Raw genomic sequence first — 20,923 nt, forward strand, 5'->3', positions numbered from 1 at the left:
TTTGTTCCAACACTCAGTTTTGCCTCTGACCACAAAGACTGTTTCATAGCTATCAACCTTCCCTTTTTTTGCGGGAAATTGCCTCATTCCAGCACCGTTTCCCACTGCTATCCCGGATTGTTAGATACTCCATAGACTGTCCCCGGGACAGGTGAGGCTGCTGGTCCCTTATTTTCGAGGCTGCTTGATCCCTTATTTTCAAATCTGAAAGTTGACAGCTATGGACTGTTTAGCTATGGTGGCTAACTTGAGAAGAAGCCCTTTAAAAGATATTCTACATCCTGTGCCCGTGAATTCCATAAATTAATCGCAAATCCTATGAATAAATTTGTCAGTCCTAAAGTTAATGCCAATCAACTTTACCGGTTCCCTTCTAATTAACCTCATGGGTACAGAATGTATCACAGTTGCGAGTCCTGTACCCAACAGCTAAAAAGATACAACTTGTCAAGTTCCTGGATGCAAACATAATTCTGCAATTCCACTTATTTCAGTGGGAGTTACGGGCACTTCGTAACTCTAACCCAATACTACAGCCCGATCGCGTGCACGGGTAGGCGACCCTTCAATGCCACCGATTTCCAAATTCTGCATAGGAACGGACTCGACTCCTCCATTTTCACTCCTTCGGAAAATAAGCCTGTGGACTCAAAAGAAATTCCTGCGTAGGAATTTCACCGCCTCCGCCGCAACTATCTTTCTCCAGCAACATCAAGTCTCCTTCCGCCTCGCTCGGCCTCACTCCTGCAGGTGGTTAGACGGTACGATTCCGAATCCTTCCGCCGACGCTACTACCACCCTGCTTCCTCCCATCATGCTTTGCAACTGCGTAGAGACGCGGGACTGGAGCGGGGCATTCAGTCGTCGTCCCCCACTAACTTTGGCCTACGTCTGACTCCACCCCCCTTCTCCGCGCAAACAGCGGCTTTTTCCCGCAGAGAGAACAGAAAAGCAGACCGAACCAAGGAAGGAGGGGGGGGGGGAGGCAGTAGCGCCGTGCGAGGGAAGTAGTCCCGGCGCCAGGCGAAGCGCTGCTGCAGGGGCAGTTGCTCGCTCGCTCGCTCTCGCTCTCTCGCTGGGCCGGTAAGTGTTGATAAGGCGGCGCGAGGGAGCGCGCGGCCGAGGGAGGGGGAGGAGCCGTGGGTGAGTGGCAGCGGTTGGCTCGGCGCTGCGGGCGGCTCTGCCTTCTCGCTAGGACGAGGCGGGAGGCAAGGAAGGGGCGAGGCGGCGGCTCCTCTCATTTCCCTGTCCGGCGCCATTTTGTAGCGCAGCGAAGCAGCAAATAAAGAGCGGGGCGGGAAGCGAGCGTGGTGGTGCTGGCGCGGCGGCGGTGTTGGCGGCGGCCTTCTCCAAGCAGAGGTGCTGCTGGGCCCGCTTGATTGATGCGACACGAGCCCCGGCGTGGAGGCACCCGCTGCAACCGGGAGACGACGACGACGACGACGACGCCTCGGGGCCGCCACGGGCGGGAGGTGAGTGGCGGCCTCTCTCCGCTTCCTCGCGCGCGGGCCGCATCCGCCCGCCGCAGTCCCCGCTACTACGGCTCCTGGAGAGACCCGAGGCTCGCCGGCCCTAAGCGGGAAGGGGCATCCATCCTACGGGCGGGGCGGGGAGCGCCTTCCCGGACTAACGTAACTCGAAGCGGGGGAGGGGGGCTTAAACTCGGCGCCTTTTCCTGCGTTACCTGCACCCGTTACGGGCATTTCCTCATGGCTGTCGTCACCCCCCTCAAAAAAGCCTCCACACACTCCTCCCCCTCCCAGCGTTTTTCAGATAGCTTGTTTGGGACGGGCATCCTCTGCTCGCCTGAATTGTTTACTATGGACCGGCCTTCGTAGACAGGAGCGTGGATATCCTGGGATTCTAAAATACTCGTTAGATGATTTCTTAATTACGAGGAGGCAATATATCCGTAAGACCTGAAAGGACTTGGCGACACGTTTTTATTTCTACGCCATTTGGTTAGAGGGGGAATCGGAAGCCAGCCGTAGCTGTAGATAGACAGGTAGATGCACACAGAGAGACATTCCCCACGCAGAATATGAAAGCTTATAAAGCTTTAGACTGCACTCCTCCTCTGCATTGGAGTCCGCGCCACTGTAATAAATGGGGCTTCGAAGTAAATAAGGATGGGATTGGACTGCAAGTCACATGGATGGGTTATTTAGGCTCGATTTGGCTCGCTAGAAAGTAATGGGTTCCTCAGATTGCAGGCATCACTACTTGGTGCAAGAGAGAAAGCAGGTTTGAACTGCCGCTGCTTAAAACAGCGATTTTATAAATAATTTAAAGTCAATAATTAGATTTTTAAAAAACAAAACAAAACCCTGTTCGTTAACTTTTCCAAGCAAATGTAGGTTACACTTGCTTTCTAATTAAAAGTCTGTTTGAAAATACGGGTTTGGCAGTATACTTTCCCAAATTGAGAGTTCGGTTGCTCTTTGGGGAACAAAACAAGTACAGTATATGCTGTAACATCTCAAATGTTACAGATGCATTTCCAATGTAGAATTTGTAGACTGACTACTGGAAATATTTCTGTTCAAGCCAGTTTATATCCTTTGAGAACAAGAAACTTTTACACAATGTGTCAGATTCTAAGGAGTCTACTGGGTGCCCCCTTCCCAAGGTAATTTTCAGGTGCAGCTTACAATGTCTGGATTGATTGCCATAACCAAAAATTTGATATCTGTCACAACTCACCAAGAGTTCACTGGTATACTAAGTTAAAACGTGAATGAGTTGACTCTAGAAGTAAATGCATTCATTTATACATAATAGGATGTGCATGGAACACTTAAACAGACAAGCACTTTCCTCATAACTGCCACCATATTTGTTTCAGCCTGGATTGCTCTGTTGCTTGGAGATGGATGCTTAGCTTAGATCAGAAGTGGGTCAGGGATGAGAGAATTTCTTCATAATACACTGAAAATAAAATCTAGTTACATGACAGCACAGTTGTCTATTTTCTTAAATACTATGAAAACTGACAAAAGATTTTACATGCGTGACTTGACAGAATCATAAAAGTTAAGATGACATACTTGAGTGTTTCAATTAAATACCTTTATATTTAACTTACATTTTGATGTTGAAACAGTTTAATTTGGTTATTTAACAAAATATAGTTAATAAAATGTATGCAAAACAGCGGAAATAATAACACTCACATGTCCTTGCATTCATGAGATTGTTTGGGTATGAATATGGGGTTTGTTACTTTTGGAATGGTATCTAGTATGGATCTGATCACGTTCTGAAGGTGGAGTATGTGCACTGAACACTGCAGCTACAATGACTTAAGAGGGATTTGTGCTTACTTGCAATAGAAAAATTGGAACTTATCGAGGATCACAAGGTGGTGTGCAACTTCACTAAAGCCATTGGCTAATATGAGTTATAGGTATGACTTCTTTCTATAGCCATCTTGAACACAGATATGATAATACAAAATCTGAGTTCACAAATCCTGAAAGAACAATTTGTTCTTAAATTGATCAGCTTTACACAATAACATGAAGCCATGAATAAAGACTGGTTTTATGAGTTACCTATAGAAAAGGGATAGTGTGTGTGTGTGTGTGTGTGTGTGTGGAGATGAAAGTGGCTCTCTAGGCCTCTGTTTGGCCATCAGACCTCTCCCTAGGCCACATCCTGCTTTGCACTCTCAAGTGTTTTTGCCTGTCATGAATGTATTCTTGAAGTCTGATAATGCCTGTTGCTTACCTGAATAAAGAACAGGAGGTATGTGAGTGTGTGCAGATGCTAGCCCACTGTACAAAGGCAAAATGTACATTTATTCCTTCTCTCACTTTTGCTTCAGGCCCTGACCACCACTGGCATGTAGCCCTCAGAAGGTTGCCCAGAGATATGGCCCCTTAAGACTTTAAAATAAATACTGTGATGAGTCTAGCTGAGGGAGACTTGGGGATTTAAAAACATATTGATTGCTCTTAGAAGTGCCTGCTCTTTGCTAATAATTTAAGGAAAATATTTTATCCTATATGGATTTATCAACATTTTAGTCTGGGTGTTGCAAGACTCATTCATGATTGAATAATTCCCAAATAAAGTTGCAAAAGATTGATTGATTGATTATTTTCCTATGCTGCTTTTCATTCAAATGAATCCCAGCAGCATACAAACAATACATAAAAATAACATCATAGAACATTACAAATACAGAATAAATCTTATATAATACTTAACAAATCAATGAAACAGTTACAAATCATCAGTAAAACAATTACCATCTATGAAACACTATTAACAAAAGAACTAAAAAAATAAGCTAAGCATCAAGTAAGATATGTTCAGATTTTAAATTCAGCACAACATAGTGGTTCCCTGACTGTCTCTGAGGTAGGCGTAGTGCCAGTTAATTGCAGGAATACATTCAAAAGTGCCTTTTCCTGGAAAGTTCTTGTCAGAAAAACTTTGGAACAAGGACACGGTATAGCTGGAAACAGGGTGTCAGTGAAGATATGAGACAATAACTAATGATTAGATAATTGGTATCAATATTATTTACAAAGATTTTTGGCAATAGAGACATAACATGCATTAGATATGGAAAGCTTATAAATGTCAGAAAAAGTATTTGAATACAAAATAATAGTTGTGTTAATTGGACAAAACTCAGAAACCCAGCAGGGTCATAAGGTAGAGTACACGTTTTAAAAAATTAAAAAGTCATGGATTTCAGTAGGATTTAATTCAGATCATTTTCTCAGACTTTGCAGCAGATATGTATAAGCAGATACCTAGTACTGCTGTAAAAATGTTTAAACCAGTAACTTACATGTAAACCCTTTCTGTGCTGTGAAATGAGCTTTCTGTTAGCTGTAGTTACAGTTACACTCAACACAGGAGGTTGGATCCATATATTTGCTTTCTTGGACAGAAAGAACCCAAGATCCAGCAGAGGCTCTTGCTGGAAAAAGCAAGAGACAGTTTCAGCAGAGGAATTCCTGTAACTGCCATCACCATCTCCCAAGGACCCTCTGACCCAGTTTTTCAGGAGGGATTGGAGAAGTTGGCTCCCCACCTCCTCCAATGGGAGAATCTTTTGGGTGGTGGTCTGCCCAGGGGTAGTCTGGATCTAATACATAGAGCCCAATTCTTCATAATTCTGGAAAGTAGATAATGCTATGTTCAGTGGACTCAGTTCAGTTGGAGTGCATCATTATTTTCAGGTGGCATAAGAATGCTAGCTATGGTAGTAAGAGGACCAAATAATGATAGTGTTTGTTTCTTTTATGCAGAATTCACAATGACTAATGAAGAACCACTTCCGAAGAAGGTAAGCTTGAAAGCTGTAGCATTTGTATTTCTCTCTCAATATCGCATGAGGAGATAGTTGAACTTGATTATTTTTGTTCTGTAGGTTCGCCTCAGTGATACAGACTTCAAGGTTCTACCTAGAGAGGAGTTGATCTTAAGGTAAAGTGATAGGCTACCTTCTACTTAAAAACCATGCATCTCTTAACTGTTTCATTTTGAATAACTTCCATTTTCATGGTAACAGGGAACTAAAAAGCAATTTTAAGTTTAATGAGGTAGAAAGATTAACACTAAACCTTTTCCTACTGGCTGTGGAGAAAAAGAACATTGTTTATCCAAAGGCAAGTAGCTGGAAATTCTGCACTTAGAATACAAAAAGGAAAAAAGTCATTTGATATACTTTCAGACTGTATAGAGAATTCCAGAGGAAAGAATTTAAGAGTATGAGCAAGAGTCTGCACCTTGGCAGTCTTGGGTTTGTAACAGAAATAAACTCTCCATGTATTTCATATATGAGGCTAGAAACTTGTTTTAATACTGCAGAAATGAAGGATGGAAAGGTGCTTAGGGTGGTGTTAGATGTGAGATGCTAGATGCTAGATGTCTATAGCTCATTGTTTTTGGTTGGAAAGAGCTTAAGATATTTAATGAATACCCTATTGTGTGTTTAAGTGTGATCTTGTCTGTACTCCCACTTTGCACCAAGCATGCCATAATTTAATAATTTAAGATTCAAAAACAATTTCCCTTCCTCATTAGGTGGAAGCAGTATGAAGCATATGTGCAAGCTCTGGAGGGCAAATATACAGACCTTAACTGTAAGTGGAAACTCAATTGCAAAATAGAAGTGATAATAAATAAAATAGTTTTTTTAAGAGGAAGCGGTTGGGTTTTCTGTACAGCTCAGAAAAGTATCTGAACAGCCCTTTAAGTAAGCTTGGTCAGGCTGATCCACAAACTGTTTAGAACTGTAGTTCCCTTCAAAGGTTCACTTTTATCTATCTACTTACAGTTCAGACATATTACTGGCATTACCAGTTCAGTCACTCAGGCTTAAGTAACCTATCTCTGATGTACATTGTTCAAATTGATGTGTCACAAGCCACATTTTAAGGCATTGGTATACAGTGTTTACTAAGCTTAAATGTGGTTTATGTTTTTAAAAAACCCCAACAAAGAAACAAAACCCAGACATAAATAAAATATACACATAACTAGCAGCAGCTGGTGTAAGCTTCCTAATCTATTTTCCTATCCTGCCATCCCTTTTGTACAAAAGTATTCCAGGTAACCCATAGGAGGAGGTGAGAAAGTGGCTGGCTCAAATTAATATTAAAGGTTTTTGGTAGTCTTTTCAGAAGTTGGTGTGTTAGAAGTGCCTCTGCTAAAGTTAAATGAATTCAGCAGATCTATGAGTGGGACTGGTGTTGGGTTTCCCATTGGGTATCTTCGTTAAGCCAGCACTTACTGTCTGCAGTAGTTTGGTTAACTGCAGTAAATGGAAACCCTTGCTCAAACTGATACTGTTGTAAGTGCTGTGGGTGCATCTGATAATTAAATACTTACTTTTGTTTCAGGAGGCTTAAGCAGGATTTCTGAAATGCTATCATAAAATCACAGTGCTGTGACCTTGCCTGTAGCCATCATGTATGTTTTGTGGTCTCCTCTGCAGTCACAGCTAAAGACCAGTTTGAGAACTATGGTTTTAGACCAGCCTTCCGCAGCTGGTGCTGTCCATATATTTTTGGCTTCCAATCCTATCATTCCTGGTTATTGACTGCTGGTTGCGGTGGAGCAGTTTAAAACATATGGAGGGCACCAGGTTGGCGTATGCTGTTCTTGAAAAACATTAATATAGAATGAATGATAAAGTGTATCATATTTTGTGTATATGCATCTTCTGATCATTGTGGAATTCTTTAAGCCAATACGATGGGTTCTTGCTGTAAAGTCAGGTATGGGAAACCTGTGGCACTCCAGATATGGTCATATGCTTCCCATCATAGGGTTGTTGGTTCTGCTGCCTGAGGCTGAGGAGAACTGGAGTCCAATAAAATCTTGGCGAGCCACAGTTTCTCTGTCAGTACCTGCTTATACAGATACAGTGGTGCCCCGCAAGACGAATGCCTCGCAAGACGAAAAACCTGCTAGACGAAAGGGTTTTCCGTTTTTCGAGGCGCTTCGGAAGACGAATTTCCCTATGGGCTTGCTTCCCAAGACGAAAACGTCTTGCGAGTCTTGCGATTTTTTTCGCTTTTTTCTCCCTTTTTCTAAGTCGCTAATAGCGCTAAGCCGCTAATAGGGTTGCTTCGCAAGACGAAAAAACCGCTAGACGAAGAGAATCGCGGAACGGATTCTTTTCATCTTGCGAGGCACCACTGTACAGATAAAATTACTTAAGAGGTTTGTTTTTTTTAATCTTTACTTTGCAATCAGATTTGTTTGATTTGTTAACATAAACCCATTCAGTCAGAAAACATCAGTGTAAAGTGGTATTAAAGTAAGTGTTGTTGAACTCCTCTGTATCCTTGGGATTTGAGTTCAGGTTATTTTAAGCTATTTGAATGTCAAAATTGTCCCTCTGGAAAGAGAAGCTTGCCTTTACATATCCACCTTGGGATTAATACTGGGAACAACAATTAGGCACCAAAGAATAGTTGTACAGGTTACCATGAGATACCTCTAGAGTGACAAGCAAGCTTTTTTCTAAACACACCCAAGAGAGCGCTATCTCAAGTATGAGTTTAATTATTGTTGAGTGATCTCAAACAAAATGCAGTTTGTAGAAAAGTTCAGTTCTTTTCTCCCAGTTGGGGTCTTGGGAAACTCCAAGCTGTTATTATTGGTGTGTTTGTACTGGCAGCAGAAAGTTTTTACCAGTTTTAGGACAAAGCTAAATACCAGACTATAGTTCTGTCACCCTCAATGTGCTGTCTCTGTCATCTGTAGATGTTAATAGATCCACAGCATGAATTTTGTTTGTGGGACACTGCAATCACAGTAATGGTCTAATCCCCTTTAAGTGCCTCTAAGTCCTTTAAACATGGCAACTGCTTTTCAGCTTTCTAGTTGTTATGGAGGTTATGTAATCTTCTATGAACTTCATATCCTTTGTTAATAGTTAAAACATGCTATGTTGGTGTCTCATGAATTTACAAAAGCTTTTGCCTATATATATAGAGAGAGAGTGTGTTATTTTTTAAGATGGTACAATATTTTGTTGCAGGAGTAGGCTAACATGGGCACCTAAAAAAATAAATCATTGCTTCTCACAAGTGTTGTTGTTTAGTTGTTAAGTCGTGTCCGACTCTTCGTGACCCCATGGACCAGAGCACGCCAGGCACTCCTGTCTTCTACTGCCTCCCGCAGTTTGGTCAGGCTCATGTTTGTAGCTTCGAGAACACTGTCCAACCATCTCGTCCTCTGTCGTCCCCTTCTCCTTGTGCCCTCCATCTTTCCCAACATCAGGGTCTTTTCCAGGGAGTCTTCTCTTCTCATGAGGTGGCCAAAGTATTGGAGCCTCAACTTCACGATCTGTCCTTCCAGTGAGCACTCAGGGCTGATTTCCTTAAGAATGGATACATTTGATCTTCTTGCAGTCCATGGGACTCTCAAGAGTCGCCTCCAGCACCATAATTCAAAAGCATCAATTCTTCGGCAGTCAGCCTTCTTGATGGTCCAGCTCTCACTTCCATACATCACTACTGGGAAAACCATGGCTTTAACTATACGGACCTTTGTTGGCAAGGTGATGTCTCTGCTTTTTAAGATGTTGTCTAGGTTTGCCATCGCCTTTCTGCCAAGGAGCAGGCGTCTTTTAATTTCGTGACTGCTGTCTCCATCTGCAGTTATCATGGAGCCCAAAAAAGTAAAATCTCTCACTGCCTCCATTTCTTCCCCTTCTATTTGCCAGGAGGTAATGGGACCAGTGGCCATGATCTTCGTTTTTTTGATGTTGAGCTTCAGAACATATTTTGCGCTCTTCTCTTTCACCCTCATTAAAAGGTTCTTTAATTCCTCCTCACTTTCTGCCATCAAGGTTGTGTCATCTGCATATCTGAGGTTGTTGATATTTCTTCCAGCGATCTTAATTCCAGCTTGGGATTCATCCAGCCCAGCCTTTTGCATGATGAATTCTGCATATAAGTTAAATAAGCAGGGAGACAATATACAGCCTTGCCATACTCCTTTCCCAGTTTTGAACCAATCAGTTGTTCCATATCCAGTTCTAACTGTAGCTTCTTGTCCCACATAGAGATTTCTCAGGAGACAGATGAAGTGATCAGGCACTCCCATTTCTTTAAGAACTTGCCATAGTTTGCCGTGGTCGACACAGTCAAAGGCTTTTGCATAGTCAATGAAGCAGAAGTAGATGTCTTTCTGGAACTCTCTAGCTTTCTCCATAATCCAGCGCATGTTTGCAATTTGGTCTCTGGTTCCTCTGCCCCTTCGAAATCCAGCTTGCACTTTTGGGAGTTTTTGGTCCACATACTGTTTAAGCCTGCCTTGTAGAATTTTAAGCATAACCTTGCTAGCGTGTGAAATGAGTGCAATTGTGCGGTAGTTGGAGCTTTCTTTGGCACTGCCCTTTTTAGGGATTGGGATGTAGACTGATCTTCTCCAATCCTCTGGCCACTGCTGCATTTTCCAAATTTGCTGGCACCTTGACAGCATCATCGTTTAAAATTTTAAATAGTTCAGCTGGAATATCATCACTAGTCCCTAGAAATAGAAATGAAGGGTGGCATTCCGTGAAGTAGTTTCATTAGTGAAGGGACTTCTGGCTGTGCTTTGGAACTTACCCTCCCTTTTCTCTCCTAATCTGTTCAGGGGGTTCCAGCAACCCTCTGAAGCAAATTTGAGGAGGAAGTAGGGGAAGAGGAGAGGGAGGGGGAGTTCCTTTATTATAGACTACTGGTCCTACCTGTTGTTGACAGCTGACAGGAAAAAGGAAGGTAGAAAAAGGGTAGGAATCTCCTAATTGATATTTGCTGTGTTTGTGCAGCTTTGCTTGCTGTAGAAGAGCTATTCCTTTCCCCGTTAAATTCTTGTATGTGGGTTTAGTTGATTCAATAGGGGAGCAGAAGCAAACAAATTTGATGGTCAAGTTGTTTTGCTTAGACAAAAATTTGGTTTAAGGTCTTTATAGGCTCCCACTAAAACTTTACTGTTTGCTTTGCCATTCAACAATAGCTAATGATGTAACTGGATTGAGAGAGTCAGAAGAAAAGCTGAAGCAACAACAGCAAGAATCTGCTCGAAGAGAAAATATCCTAGTGATGCGGCTGGCAACTAAGGAACAAGAGATGCAAGAGTGTACTGTAAGTGAAGCTTTTCAACTTGCTGCAGATGAATGTGTCTGTGTTGATATATTTATTTTTAGCTTAACATCCTGTATGTGGAATACTATTAACATCCTGTGGTGTTTGCTTCAACTATCCTGTTGCATGAGTGTTTTTTTCAGAGTCTTTTTGGTCAAAAGGCCACATTCCTGGCAGAATGAAAACTTTAATGAATCATGATGCCTTTATCTTTTTAAGTGACTGAGAACTACCCTAGATTAGTAGCAGACCTAAGCAAAGCATAGCTACTTTTAAAATAACAACAATAAAATGCTGTGCACATTTAATTCTGCTGTGATGCATAGGTAGCTGAAACAACTTTTGTGTAGCCAAACTGTGGTGGTGTATGGCGAAGATGACCCAGCTGTTCTGATCTATATATGTCTTCTCTACTTCCAAAGTGAGTTAATGGAGCCCCAAAGATATTTCAGGAAGCAGGCTCAGTATTCACTATTGTCTTCTGTACCTACAGTAAGAGGAACAGCACTTTTCCTTGTGAATGACTTCCTTCAAGTAATTTGTCGTTTTACTTAATTCACTTAATTTAGGTGTACCTGTATAAATGTAGAAGCAGAGCTTGGCTTCCCAGTTTGTGAATAGTTCTAGTAGACAAGACTAGGATATTGGTTGGCTTAGGGAAATATCACTGTGATTAGGGAGGTATTTCTAGCTATATGCCTATTTATGCTGCAGAATCTCAAACTTATCAGTCCATAGCTTGGGAGTTGATACATTTATGTTCATTACTTTTTGTGCAGTTTACTGCATAAATATTTTCAGATCAGAGATTGGCTAGCAGTTGCTTTGGCCACCTTTTCTGCAAGCTGTATTTCATACTTTTTGCCAAGCTATGTGGTTCTTAGTGCTGATGTAGCTCCTTTAAAGCACTTTGAGATGGGGATTCTAGAAGAAGACAAAAGTTACTCTGATTTAGAACTTCCCAACTGATATCACAGTACCAGTGTTCATTGAGTAATAAATATTGGCAGAAGAAAATGTGTTAAGTAGAATTTTCTCTAATGTAGTATTCATTCAAATAACAATGAATTTTGAAGAGATCTGTCCTGCAAGTTCATATTTCCTCTAAGATAGGTAAAAAAATGGTTTTAAAAATTCTACCCCCAAAAAAAGGATCAAAGCCACATATTTATTGGCCAGTCAAATGTCTCTTTGATGTTACCTGCCTTTTACAGAAGTGCATGCAAAGATGAAAACTACTGCCAATGTTAGAGAGAACTTGATGTAAGCCTACTAGTTACTACTAGTACAACTTAAAATTGAGTTGAGAACAACTTATAGCTCTGGCTTTTGAGGAGCTTAAAGTGTAAAATTACAAATAAAAGGCATATGTAGATTCATTTATTTTATAAAATGTGTATACTGCTTGATTGCGGTGGATGATCTGAAGGTGCTATGGGTTAAATTTTTGGAGTACTTCCTGGAGGTTGATACAGTGATGATAAAAAAAAAAATCCTAGGAACCCAGTATGCTGGTGGAACAAACACAAAATTGCCCTGTTCTTTGGATCCATTCTAAGCATCCAAATTCCATGCATTCCTGTCAGTTTCGGTGTTCATTTGTATTCAAGAAAATGTTATATTATGAGATCCTTATTGTATGGGGGTATCAGACTGAAATGGGTTAAGTTGGCTCATGAAAGCTTATAAATGCCAATGTAATCATTTTACCCCCTTTTACGCAGAATCAGATCCAGTACCTCAAGCAAGTCCAGCAGCCAAGTGTTGCTCAACTGAGATCAACAATGGTGGACCCAGCCATCAACTTGTTTTTCCTAAAAATGAAAGCTGAACTGGAACAGACTAAAGACAAACTGGAACAAGCCCAAAATGAACTGAGTGCCTGGAAATTTACACCTGATAGGTAAACAAAACATACTCCCCAGTCAAGACTTCCCTGACAGAGAATGCTTTGGTGGGACAACCACGTACTCGTTTCCACACCAAGACTCAGACGTTTTGAGCCAAAAGCCACATTCTTATACTGTCCAGCTTGTAATGCTTAATGTAAAACTTATCAGATGAACCTTGTGTTTCAGCTTTCCCCCCCCCCTTTGCTTCAGAGGCCTGACAGCGTCGGACTATTCTGAAGAAGTGGCCACCTCAGAAAAAGTGCCCTTTCTAGAACATGTAGACATTTGCGAAGTGGTTCTGTTTGAAGAAAATAGAGGGAGAAGCAGAAGTCTAAAGTCTGTGGCACACTATGTCTACAGACAGTTTGGAGGAGAACCTAGAGATTTTAAATCATGAATTGATCATGTCAAATTCGAGTAAAACATTAAAATGGAATATGCTTCGCTCTTAACCCTAAACCTAGTGACTTAGAGACTGATTAAGTCAGTTTTGCCAATAAGACTGTGGACTTCCTCCTTGTTCACTGAACTGCTGGGTCAAAACTCAATGAGGTGAATTTTGTTTAAATCACATTTGGTAATCGGCTTTGAATAGCTGTGAGAACACGCACACAGTCAGTGTTGATTTTTCCTAGCATTTGGGTTCCATAGGACTTCAGTGAACCTTTTCATGGCTTTGAATAACAAATTGTTCTGTGGATGGCTGGCAATATGTGAACTCCTAAATCTAGTACTGTACGTATAGTTGCAATTTAATTACATCTTCCTAACCTTGTTGAAGCAGTTGTGTACATCCTGGATCTCAACTAGTATATCTAACCCCAAACTAGTTGTGATTCTTTTACTGCCCTTATCCATGCAGAAGTGCCATTCATAATTTTTATCCTGAGACACTATGTGCAGGCTATACAAGGTGCTGCAGTAGTAGTTACTTTCAGAGTTTGTTTGGGGCATTTGCATTCCACTGTATAACTAGTTTTTGTACTGCAGCCTTCTATAAAATGTGCCTTGAAATAGTTGTACTGCATAGTTCAGGGGACACTGCTGTTCGTACTACTGTATGGGAAGCTTTCATGTAGTATGAATATAAATATGTAGAACAGGCTGCTACTTGATTTTGTCCTGTTCTCTGGAAGAGAGATAATGTTGAAGCAAATTGCATGCATCCCACTGGTTGGCATCAGTTCAGAAGAGTTGATACTTTTTGATGCCTCGTCATGTCCCAAGTGATTTCCAGGAATGGTAGTCTGGGACAGTTTAGTGTGCATTCTTGAGGTCACAATGGAAAGACTGCCGAATATAATTGAACTATAATAGTCAATATATAATAACAGAAAGGAAATTAAGGACTGTTTCATAGTAGGTAAAATATAAGAACAAATATTTTAATGTTCCAGTTCCAGCATTCCCAATGCAGTATTGGTTGAGTTAAATAAAAGATACTTCTAAGAAGTACTTTTTAGCTCTGCTTTAGATAATTATTACAGCATATGAAATGTGGTAGTATATGAAGCTTTGTCCATTATTGAATCTACATCGAAAGAAAACCTTGAAGCAAAAACAAATTGCATCTTTCAAACAACTTGGGGTGATGCTATGGAAAATCTTTTAAAGGTCTAGCATCAAAACAGAGGTAAGACCAACAGAGAAAACAGCAAAAACTGTCTTAATATGTTGCAACTGACTTTGTAAAACTTGTTAAATGTATAATCAAAAATCATTTCTCATAGGTATGTTTTAATTGTGGGATGCCATACAGATTATTTGTGAACTTCAGCTTAATCAATTCATGTTTGGATAGAGGATGGTGACTTCAAATGTTTTTGGGTTCTTAAGGTGACATGAACCTAAGTATGAACTTACTTCGTTTTCATTTCAAATAGACATCTGGAAAAACTAAGTTTTGCTTGTTTTTTAGAAAAATGAGTATCTTAGTCTTGAACAGGTCTTTGATATATACATATTTCTATTTACTGTGAAATCGCGTCCCTTTAAACATTTAAGTTTTATTTGATATGCCTTACAATTGACCCTGCTACACATTTTAAAGGTCTAAGGGGTGGGATCTTAATTTATCCCTTTCAAGAAATATTTTCATCATTTGTCTTCCATGTGTTTTGCCAAAATTTCTTTTTGACTTGATACTTGAAAGTACTAGTTCACTCTTCTACAGATTAATGTGGTTCTGAGGGGTCAAAGGAACAGTTCTTGTATTTGCACATCACTTTTTGTGGATCATTGTCTGTGCTCAAGAGCTGACTGTTTCAACAGTGTTTTAAGTATTGTATTGCATTGTCCTTGTTCATAGGATTCCAGATAAAGTAGGGGAAATCACTGAATGCTATATTTTAACTGTCACTGATACCACACATAGTATCCAATAGTGATGCTAATTATGGGGGTGGCATCATTGAGGCTTCCTAGTTAACAGGAAAATGCTTAAAAATTATAACTTTACCAGAATATTTTATTTGTTAAATAGGTGGTAGCTTTCATTGCAGCAGCATCCTGCAATTCTGTTAGCTTGTTACTGTTGTTGCCATTCTCACCCATTTATAATCTCTTTCTTGACAGAAATAGTTTCTTGATTTTTTATACGAGACAGTAGTTTGGTGAACATGAAAACATAAGCAACAACTTAAATTCCTATGTAGGTTCTTAAAGAGATTATGTTGTGCTGGAGGTGGACATGAAGAATGCATCATGGATATTCTGAAATGGCTGAAATTCTTGAAGGCACAAGCCAAGATCCAAAGAACCATCCTTCAAAGAGTTTGAGGGTTTTGACTTTTTTTTTTTCTTGAACCAAAGCCTCATATAATGCAAGGCATGATTTTGAAACTGAGAAGAGTTTCAGAAATTAATGAGGGCTGTTATTAAAGAAAGTTTTAAAAAATCAGGAGCTGTTCAATCCTCTCTTGTATACTTAAAGCAGCTCTTTGGATCCTGGCCATCAGCTTTGTGTAATAACCAAGGGTCACTTCATGCAAATTGTTTTCTGTATTGATCATTGTTTCCATGTAGAAAAAATAGGTATATGCCATAACATGTGATGCATACTGATATATACTTCAGCACATGCACACTTAGCGTGTGTGATTAGCAGTGGGTTCCATGTATTCAGAACACATGCACATGTCACATTATGGTGTAAGGTTAGTTTTCCTATGTGGAACAGGTTTATGTAGGAAAATGCCTTGTGTGAAGTACCCTTCTATGTCTTGAATTATAGCAGAGAACACTTGCAAACGCTGAACTTTTATTTAGCCACGATTGCAGTATGAACAGGCAAAAAAGCTGAGAATTGGGTGGTGAAACAGTTACATATCTGCTTCAAGTTTTTGGGGAGGTGCATACAGGATTTGCAAGGAATACATATTAAGGAAAATGAAATGTTAACGTAAATTTGCTGGGATTATAGTAGATCCATATAGGTAAGCTTCAAGAATATGTGTCCCAGCCAGAGAAAAATAGGTAATGTAAGTGACAGGAACCTTTATAGAGAACAACATATTTTAAAAGGATAATAAATTGTGCAGACACAGTCAGGTTCTAAATTTTGTTCTAATACTGTTCTTGCATCATATGTCACATTTTCATAGCTTACCTTGTTCATGAAACTATTAACTGCAATTTTTAAGCCCCCATGATTTTATTTCATACAAATTTTGAAGCTGTATTTGTTTCCTTTAGTTTTGGAATCTTCCTTGCATTACTAAGGTCTATAATATCTTAGGTAGAAATTTCCCCCCCAGCCCTTCTATCAGAATGGGCTCTTCTGCCTGCAAAGCATCTTCATATCACTGAGCAGTGTATCCTTTTGCTATATGCTATCACATGATGTCTGAAACTGCAGTGTTTCATGTAAAATAGAGCTGCATGTTTTAGTTAGACAAAACATGGAAATGCCTTTTAGTATATGTTGAGTGGTTTTCCTGAACTGAAACAAGATTGCATAAATCCTGGACATGTAAACAAAAGTGTATATATAGCATATTATTTGCATTTTTGTGTGAAGTCACACAGAAAGAAAGCAACTAGCTGTCACAGTTCTATAAATTAGATCATGCGCATTAATCAGTTATATGCTAAAATATGTAAGACAGTGGCATGATCTAGCTGCTTCTGTTTGTGGAAAGTATATTGTAACTTATTTTGCTAAACACCCTGCAGTGTGCTGCTTAACTCCTGCAGATCACTTACACATAGTGGCCACAGCTCTGTGGACTCGTGGCTATGGTGCTGCTCTGGCAGAGTAGCCTACACACTACGATGACTTACCAGAAATGGTAAGACTGCATTGCAATGTGTTGCATTGCTCATCACAGGAGCAGCATACCTAGCACAACACTGAAAGAGGATTAAAATAAATTTCTTGATGAGCCCCTTCTGAATCATATCTCAGTCCTTTGGATTGGATCCAAGCCCATTTAAATGGGACAAGTTGGGTATTTTTGATTTTACTCGATCTCTAAGCATGACTAAAACCTCCTCCCCCCCCCTTTATTGGTACTCTGCGGTTGTGTCATTTTTTCCTAAGGTTTTGGATTCTTTTCTGCTCATTTGCATTCTTGGTATGGCAAGTTTGCCTTTTGTAAAGCATTATTATGCAACATAGTGTTAGAGTCATGCAATTTTGCATATAGTCATGACTAGAGCCTCCAGTATATTGGCAAAATGAGATTGTTCATTGCTTGCAAGCCAGATCATTGACTATACTGGGTTCTAGCCAGTGCTAGTCCTGCTCAAAGTAGACCCATTGAAAGTAATGGCCATGATTAACTTAAACCCTTTAATTTCAGTGAGTCTACTCTGATTAGGACTTAGTTGGATGCAACCCATTATGTCCAACACTGCTTTACTTCTCCCACCTCCCCTTCCTTAGAGGCACAACTAAGTTCATTTTCTTTTGAAAATTGCTTCATGCTGTAGTTGGAGTATAAGGACAACAAAAGTCATTCGATCATTTAAAATGTTCAACTGTAGAACTTGCCTTTCAGTTTCTCGGAACAGGGCCAGAAGATCAGCAGACGATGATGGATCAGCCTCTGGTATCTATAGGGAGACTTTGTACAATGACAACTGGCAGTAAGATACTGTAGCATGACACATACAGGAATACCACTTCAGTAACTACTTTTGAAAAGGGAGATGAGAGAATATTGTCTTCATTTTGTGATAGATGGCTCTTTCCTTTACAGCCAAACAGGCAAAAAGTTAATGGCGAAGTGTCGAATGCTTATCCAGGAGAATCAAGAGCTTGGAAGGCAGCTGTCCCAAGGACGTATTGCACAACTTGAGGCAGAGTTGGCTTTACAGAAGAAATATAGTGAGGAGCTTAAAAGCAGTCAGGATGGTAAGGGTTTTTTTTATAAAGAAAATAGAAAAAGTGCCTTTTATCTGTAGGCTTCACCAGTTAATGTTATGATGTGGGTATTATGTTTCCACTGTAGAGCATGTTTAAACATTATGAATAAAGGGATAATTTCAAGCTCATTTAATCAAATTCCATGGAAGCACAAAAAATTAAAACATAAAGCTAGTTTTTCATGAAGGTAAATGTAGTGTGACATGTGAAATAACAGATTGACTAGAATATGAAGGAATTCCACTAGGAAATAGTCATGTGTGACTACTTGTATATTTGTGTGTTTGATACTTTGCCCTCCAAGGGTGCTGTGGACTTTATTCTAAAACAGAAGCCTTCTTTGCTACACAGCAGAAGACTAATTTGAAATTGAGGAAAGTACGACAGCATTATGTGATAAAAAATGGTGGTCTGCTTTTCATAGTAAAGCAACCCAAGCCCCTTTTGGTGGCAGACAGGCACACGGGTACCTAAAGTAGTTATCAGGATCACAGAGTTTGCTTTGTAAATTTTGTTTTGGCCCAGTTCTGACCAGCACACTTCCAGAAGAAGTCATACAAAGTTAAAATTAGTATCTAATTTATTATTATGAATTTTACCTTCAGTTGTAGATAGATGTCTTGAGTTAGAGACATGGGGGTGCTTTGGTATAATGCTAGCACTTTGTATCACAACTAGCGGAAACTTTTGCTATAGGGATTACACGGATTTAACCCTTCATTGGAAATAGTTTTGGGGGCAAGTTGTAGGATTGTAGGCACTAGAGAAATTAAATTGCTCTTGACTGGGTATTGAAATTTTCTAATAGTAGAAAATACCGAAAAAATCACGATTGTATGTTTGGAATGAAGTTGTTATTGCTAATGTTTGCCTGTGTTGGCATACTTGTTAGTATCATTCTATCAGGCTGGTGATGAACAGCAAACTTCCAAAGAGAATGTTGACGTTACATTTATTCATATTGCCAAATATGTATGAACCATAGCTGTCAACTTTTCCCTTTTCTTGTGAGGAATCCTATTCGGAATAAGGGAATTGCCTTTTAAAAAAGGGAAAAGTTGACAGCTATGGTATGAACACTGTGAGTGAAGTTTTTTAAATGTACAGTTAGTGATTATATACTACATAGGTTTTTATATGAGGAATCATGGTGCAGAAACATTACTGGTGCAAAAACAGAACATTATTTGCCATGGAACCCCAGTTTTCCCCACTTCCAAAGATAGCATAGAAGATCATGCAAATTAATACGTATAAATGTGGTGATGTATGCTAAGAGTAAATGTTTTAAGGCAAAATGCCCAGAAGTTATAAGGAAGACGCATGTAACCATGCAGGTTGGGACTGCCATCCTTTAACCTTGGAGCTTTTGCAGATATCTTAACAAATCAATAGCTGTAACAGTTTTTTTCCCTTGAAGAATCTTTGCCTGATAATGCATTTGGGCCCTCGTGCAAAATTCTTTGCATTTGGATTTGCAGGAAATTGCTGCTTCGTTTATAATCATTTTGGTAGGCATATTGAGATTAAAACAAACATTCTATGAAATGTCTTCTGCTCTGTATTTTTCTCTAGTTCTTTTTCTTTGTATATACCCATGAGTGTGTGCTACCCATTGGGTTGTGCTGTCCTACCATGGGATGTGGAAGTTATTTTTTTGGAGCTCTGTATTGGCTATGTAGATTAGGAAAAATATGTACAAAAAGCCATCAACATATGAATATGTTATTAACTAAGTTGAGGTGGCTTGAGACAGTTTTAGGATACATAAATGAGCTATTTTAAGTGTATGCTCCAAATGTGTTTTTCTTCATGTAGAACTGAATGATTTCATCATCCAACTTGATGAGGAAGTAGAAGGTATGCAAAGTACCATTCTAGTCCTACAGCAACAATTGAAGGAGACTCGCCAGCAGTTGGTTCAGTATCAGCAGCAGCAGCAGTCACAAACCTCAGCCCCAGGTAGCAGCCGGACTCCAACTTCAGAAACTGCAGACCAGGGAGAAGCCATGAGCAAAGACTGCAGTCGTATGGCAAATGGACCAAGCAATGGCAGCTCGTCTCATCAGAGGACAGCTGGGCCTGGTTTTTATAGAGAGGGCAGTGGAACAGAGGATGACTTTCCACCCTCACCAAGCAATGGTAATAAGCTTTCCAACCACTCTGAAGATAGAACTGGCAGAGGATCTGGTAGCTATATAAATCAACTCAGTACTGGGTACGAAAGTGTAGACTCTCCCACTGGTAGTGAGAATTCTCTAACTCACCATTCAAATGACACAGACTCCAATCACGATTCTCAAGAGGAGAAAACAGTCAGTGTGAAAGGTAACAGAACTGCGGGGTCTCGTCATGTTCAGAATGGTTTGGACTCAAATGTCAATGTACAGGGTTCAGTTTTGTAACCTTTTTTTCTGCAACATTTTTATATAGTGTCGTTTAAATTGGGAGAAGAAACTGTCCAGAACTGTTCAGATTAGTGCATATATGTCACAATTCTGCCTTTGTGGGTTTTTTGCTTCGATACCTCTGCCACTTCTGAAATTTTAACAATTACATTGAATGTTGCTAAAAGGATGTTTGTGTAGGCTCAAGATATTTTTGAGTTAATGTGAAGTTGAAACGAATTTTATTTCCAGGTATAACACAATGATGTCTGTACAAATCTGTGTATATCTAGAACTTGTGCTGCGTAAGGGCATTCTTTACTCATACTGTTATAACACTCAAATTGTCATAATAGTTGTGAGGTAATGACTGCCAAGTTTGCCCAGTACAGTAGTTTTATAACTAAAATGAACTTGGTGCAGGAGTCCTGTAGTAGTCTGTGTTCCAGTTTTGCCACCATGCATCTGTGCGTTCTCTTTAGGTGACCGAATGTTTAAGAATTTTGTGTGCATAGTTACTCGGTTTAAGAAATGTTGTATCCTGTTAATGCATATTGCTCTGTGACTCCAATATTATCTTAACTGTACTGACCAAACCTAAATAAAGATTTTTAATAATGTAATTTATTTAGTCCTTCTGTGTTTGTCTTGTGCAGACTTGTTGGGCTT

The 20,923-nt window shown here is 39.9% G+C and overlaps 1 protein-coding gene across 2 annotated transcripts; it reads left to right on the forward strand.

Moving 5' to 3' along the window:
* The first annotated feature begins 447 nt into the window (after nt 1-447).
* WTAP (WT1 associated protein) lies at nt 448-20,877 on the forward strand. Of its 2 annotated transcripts, none has more exons than XM_079971909.1 (8): nt 448-1,083; nt 5,268-5,305; nt 5,390-5,445; nt 6,046-6,104; nt 10,480-10,607; nt 12,332-12,510; nt 17,701-17,855; nt 19,686-20,877. In XM_079971909.1, exons 2-8 carry the CDS (start codon nt 5,276-5,278, stop codon nt 20,270-20,272), a joined length of 1,194 nt encoding a protein of 397 aa, XP_079828035.1. In that variant the 5' UTR covers nt 448-1,083; nt 5,268-5,275; the 3' UTR covers nt 20,273-20,877. The 2 variants fall into 2 exon arrangements, with proteins under 2 accessions (XP_079828035.1, XP_079828036.1); XM_079971910.1 differs by lacking the exon at nt 448-1,083 and adding an exon at nt 1,267-1,472.
* The last annotated feature ends 46 nt before the right edge of the window (nt 20,878-20,923 follow it).

This window comes from Podarcis cretensis (assembly GCF_951804945.1).
Source record: "Podarcis cretensis genome assembly, chromosome: 3".
Taxonomy (NCBI): Eukaryota; Metazoa; Chordata; class Lepidosauria; order Squamata; family Lacertidae; genus Podarcis; species Podarcis cretensis.